We start from the raw sequence: 5,452 nt of genomic DNA on the forward strand, positions 1-5,452 counted from the left end.
AGGAATAAAGTGGGGATTTATTAAAAAAACCTTCAAAGGATCCACCTGGGGCAGTGCAAGAGCCCAGCCAGGGCTGCACCCAGGATGGACCCAGGATGGACTCAGGGTCAGGAGTTCTCACCCTTTTATGAGTTCTGGTCCATTTCCACGCTGGGGTTCAGTGTCCAATCCCAGCTCCAGGGGATGCAGTCCCACCCTCCCAGGTTCTCTCCTCCATCCCCTGCTGTTTGCACTTTTTGGGGCTGAAGCTGCAGCGGTGTCCTTGGTTCTGGGGCTGGGAAAGGATTGTTCTGTGTGCCTGAGCTGTGAGGAGACCTTGCTGACACTTTCTGTGGAGTTCAGAGTTATTTACCAATGCAGTGCAGAGCCTGGGAAATATGAAAGATAAAACTGAAGGCATCAGCAGGACTCTGGGGTCCCTCACTGGGTGTGCGGCTGTGCTGGGCACTGAGGAGCAGGCAGGGCAGCCCAGCTCCCACAGATCTCTGCCCCGCAGGTGGATGAGCTGAAGGCCAAGCTGGCAGCCCAGGAGGTGGAGCTGAAGCAGAAGAACGAGGATGCTGACAAGCTGATCCAGGTGGTGGGGGTGGAGACAGAAAAGGTGAGCAGGAAGAAGGCGGTGGCTGATGAGGAGGAGCGGAAGGTGGCCCTCATCGCCCAGGAGGTGGAGCAGAAGAAGAAGGACTGTGAGGAGGACCTGGCCAAGGCTGAGCCTGCCCTGGCAGCTGCCCAGGCTGCTCTCAACACCCTCAACAAGGTAGGGTGAGGATTCCCTCAGTGGTTTTCCTCCTCGCTGGGGGAGAGAGGCTGTGTCATCTGATGTCCCAAGTTCTGCGCATTTTATCGTCCCTCCTCCAGCTTCCTCCCTGCTGGTGCTAAAGTGTGTAAAAAAGGATTGGATGTGGCACTCAGTGCCATGGTTTAGTTGACAAGGTGGTGTTTGGTCACAGGTTGGACTTGCTGATCTCAAGGTCTTTTCCAGCCTGGCTAATTGTGTGATTCTGGGGTTCCTGGTGGAACTCGGAGCACCCATGAGGCTGCACCATGTTCCCTTTCACTCATTGCCATGGAGAGGAGCAGACAAAGCTGGTCCAATGGAAGATGTCACTGGGAAAAGGTGTGATCAGGAGATTAGCATTGCTCTGATTGCAGGAGATGGGTTTTGGGAGGAGTTTTTGTGCCTTGGAAGGTTTGTCCTTCAAGGGTTCTCCAGGGGTTCCCATTTGATGTGGCACTCAGTGCTGTGGTTTAGTTGAGGAGGTGGTGTTGAGTCATAGGTTGGACTTGATGATCTCAAAGGTCTTTTCCAACCTCATTCATTCTGTGGTTCTGTGAGGTGTCTGAGAGACTAACCTGCAATTTGTTTTGGTGTGCAGCTCATGCATAGTGTGAGTTTGAAAACTTGGGAAATCAGGAGTTGGAGACAAAAATGCTCTTTTGGTTCCTCCAGTGCAGTTTGGCTGCTTGCCCTGTGAGGGTGCCTGGGCTTTCTCATCAGCTGCATTCCCTGAACCCTGAGGGCTGCAGGATGTGGGAATCAGAGGATGGATTTGGCACTGGCATCTCAGCCTGGGTAGGAGGGAGCATGAGGGGAAGCTCTGAATGTTGTTTTTGAGGGTCTGAGCGTTATTTCTATAGGTTTCATTTTTATTTATCCCAATCTTCTGAGAGAGCATAAAACCTCCTGCTCCCCCAGGAGCCTGGGGAGGAGCAATGTGCTGTGCTGGTCCCAGGTGGGATGTCAGGAGCAGGGAATGGAGCAGGTGTGCTGCAAACATGCAGAGCAGTGATCTAAAGGCAGCACTGCTGGGGCCCAGAGGAGCCCAATTTATCAGATTGATAGCCTGGGAGCCTGACTCTATTAGTGGCAGAGTGAAAAGAAACCCATTCATTTTTACCTAACAACCTTGTTTTCTCCTTTTTAGACCAATCTGACGGAGCTGAGGTCCTTTGGGTCACCTCCTTCTGCTGTCAGCAACGTCACAGCAGCCGTGATGGTGCTGACAGCCCCGGGAGGGAAGATCCCCAAGGACAGGAGCTGGAAAGCAGCCAGAGTGGCCATGGCAAGGGTAGACAGCTTCCTGGACTCCCTGATCAAGTTCAACAAGGAGAACATCCACGAGAACTGCCTGAAAGCCCTGCAGCCCTATCTGCAAGACCCCAGCTTCAACCCCGAGTTCGTGGCCACCAAGTCGTCGGCGGCGGCTGGGCTGTGCTCGTGGGTGCTGAACATCGAGCGCTTCCACCGCGTCTTCTGCGAGGTGCAGCCCAAGAGACAGGCCCTGGACAGGGCCAACGCTGAGCTGGCAGCAGCCCAGGACAAGCTGGCCACTGTCAAGGCCAAAATTGCTGTGAGTGACCTTGGGGGAACCCATTGGAGGAACCCTCAGCTTGGGCAGAGCAGCTGCTCAGTCCTTGTGTTCTAAAGCAGGGTGGGAATCCAAAGGGTTGGGGCTTGTAGGGTTTTCTCTTCCTCTTGTTGCACTGGCAGCCCCAAAATCCAGCCCTGTGCTGGACTGACCCCAGTGTGGGCAGCAGGGAGGGGAGGGGAGGGGGATTCTGCCCTTTAGCCCCCATGCTCAGGTCAGACCCCACCTGCAGAGCTGCCCCAGCACAGGAAGGAGCTGGAGCTGCTGGAGAGAGGCCAGGGGAGCCCATGGAGATGCTCCAGGGCTGGAGCCAGGCTGGGAGAGCTGGGGGTGCTCACCTGGAGAAGGGAATGCTCCAAGGAAACCCCAGAACCCCTTCCAGGACCTAAAGGGGCTCCAGGAGAGGACAAGGAATGGAGGGACAGGACACAGGGAATGGCTTCAAACTGAAAGAGATGAAATTTAGATTAGTTAAAGGGAAGAAATTGTTCCTTGGGAGGGTGGGCAGGTCCTGGCACAGGGTGCCCAGAGCAGCTGTGGCTGCCCCTGGCTCCCTGGCAGTGCCCAAGGCCAGGTTGGACATTGGGGCTTAGAGCAGCCTGGGACTGTGGGAGGTGTCCCTGCCCACAGCAGGGGTGGAAAAGGTCTTTAAGATCCCTTCCAACCCAAAGAATTCTGTGATTCTGTGATAGAATATTGCTGCTTTCTGAATTTCCTCTGTTCTTCTCCAGACTTGCTTGCACCCAAAGAGGAAGGCTAAATAGGAATCCTTGTTATTCCCGCTTAATTTTTTTAATGTAATTTACCTCTTCTCCGGGGCCCTCAGAAAACTCATTATCTCCAACCAGGGTGTTCCCAGTGTGCTGCACAGGGCAGGGGATGGGACCTGGAGGCTGATTCAGTGCTGGGCTGGCTGCACACTCAGTGCCTGGTTTTGCAGGATGACAACTGCTCTTGCAGGAGCCTCATTTGTCACGGCACAGCTCCCTGGCAGCACATCTTGGATGTTATTTGGATTTTTGCTACACTTAAAAAAAAAAATTAAAAAAAATCCCTGAATAGAAGAAATTACAGCATGATTAAAAGTGCATTTCCACAGAGGGTAGAGTGAGACCTTTATCGCTTTCCTTCAGAAAATTATCTCTATGTAAAAACGCATCCTGCTTTATCCTGCTTTCCTCCCTGCTCCCTCCCAGCACGATACCTGCTACGAACAGGCTGTGAGAAGCAGCTGCTCTGGTTTTGGGGTGTTTTGGGATCTCTCTTTGGGAGTGGCATCCCCTCCAGGGCTGGGCTGTTGGGCTGGACCCACAGCAGGGGCAGGGTCCCAGTGAGTGAGGTCCCTCTGTTCCCCTCAGCCCCTCCACCAGCACCTCACCCTGCTAGAAAACACATCACTCCCTTGATGTTTTCAAGGGCTTATCATTCTTAAAATGCTTACTACACTTTTTAACTAAAAATACAAGAAAATGGTGCAGAACTCTCCGGCCGCCCCTTCCTGCTGCAGATGAAAGGAGGCACCTGAAGCAGGGATGGATTTAGAGGGCTTTGGTGTCTAATTCTCCCACCTCAGATGTGCCATCCAGTGCTGGGGAACTTTTTTCATCCCTTTATGCTGCTCTTCTCCAAAGCTTTTTTATGCCTGGGCTTTTTTTTTTTTTTTTCCCCTCAAAGGAGTGGGATTTTGTTAAAAAAAATTGCAATCTTTGGGGAGATTACTGCTGCTCCTCTGGCAGGCTCTTACAAAACTGCCTGGTTTAGGGGCCCTCTCCTCTCTGCAGATGGGGAGTGATGCAGGGGAGCGTGGGATGGATGTGGAGGTACATCCTTACTTATCTGGGATCTCTTGGATAGCTTCACTGCTGGCTGCTGATTCATACCTGCTCACAGCTGGGCCCCAAGCTGTCTCATACTCATTTTTATTAATAAATGAGGAAATTCTGATTGTCCAAAACATTAAGGACTTTCTGTCTTTTTTCCCCTACCTGGGAATTGAGTGCTCTGCACCTGGGCTGCTGGAGGTAGAGTGAAAGGTGTGTCCACATCTGCACACAGCTGTGTTTGTGTGCCCCTGGTGGGGCCCTGCAGACCAGATATATGCATATATTCTATAGAAACTCAGTTATCAGCTCGTGCTTTTATAGTGGAATGTAATATACCTGAACCTTTGTAGGCTGATAGATCCACATGCACACAGGGACAGAAACTTTGGTGTTATTGTACCAAGGAAGGTCAAGGAGAGGCTGCTTGGTGTTTGCCAGTATCCAGGAGAGCTGCAGAGATCTCTAATATAATCCTTTTTCATTTTTGGGTTTGTTTCTAGTGTGTAGCTCAATGTTAAAGTGATTTACAAGCAGTTTAGCCTTAAGCAGTCTGCATTGGGCGCAGATAAAATCAATTATTACTTTTCTTATCAGAAGTGAAATGCTCCAAGTGCTTGTGGGAGCTGTTGGTTTGGTTTAGATCCGAGTGTGAACAAGAACAGGGCTCTCCAGTTTTCTCTGCAGGTGCTTTGGCTCTTGCTGCCCTCCCAGCCCTGACCTGCACAGGACATGGCCCCACCTCACTGGGGCAGCTCTCAGAGCAGAACCCTTTAATTCACTTGCTATATTCCTTGCTGGAAACAGTGTGAGGGCATGGTTTGGAGAGGGTTCAGGCAGACTCCAGGAGCCCCTTGGGGATTTGAGCATGACTTGGGGAATCAGCAGAGCCTCAAGGACTGCTTGGGGACAAGGGGCTGTAGCATCAGGAAATATCAAATTTGGGTTCCTCAGCTGCCTGCTCATTGTTCAGCCATAGCACACATCATCAGGGCACAGCCAGAACCCCAAATAAATTCATTTTGAGTGTCCTTTGCCTCTGCCTGTGCCGAGGGTGTGAGTTCCAAGCAGTAGCACAGCCCAGCCCAGCCCTGCTCTGTGCTGGCTCCTGGTGCCAGCCCTGGGTGGATGAGCTGGGCTGGAGCTTGGCCAGCTCTGGACAAGAGTTTGCCTCAGGATCACAGGATCCCAGAATGGTTTGGACTGGAAGGGATCTCAAAGCCCATCCTGTGCCACCCCTGCCATGGCAGGGGAACCTCCCAC

At 52.2% G+C, this 5,452-nt stretch overlaps 1 protein-coding gene across 1 annotated transcript in view; it reads left to right on the forward strand.

Annotated features, from left to right (window-relative positions):
- The window catches only part of LOC102041309 (dynein heavy chain 9, axonemal), an 83,113-nt gene that overhangs the window by 8,969 nt on the left and 68,692 nt on the right, over window positions 1–5,452 (forward strand). The window contains exons 4-5 of the mRNA XM_031062688.1: window positions 497–757; window positions 1,926–2,351. Coding sequence (XP_030918548.1) covers window positions 497–757; window positions 1,926–2,351 — 687 coding nt within the window. The remainder of the gene's footprint in view (window positions 1–496; window positions 758–1,925; window positions 2,352–5,452) is intronic.

Source organism: Geospiza fortis, unplaced genomic scaffold, assembly GCF_000277835.1.
Source record: "Geospiza fortis unplaced genomic scaffold, GeoFor_1.0 scaffold485, whole genome shotgun sequence".
Lineage (NCBI taxonomy): Eukaryota > Metazoa > Chordata > Aves > Passeriformes > Thraupidae > Geospiza > Geospiza fortis.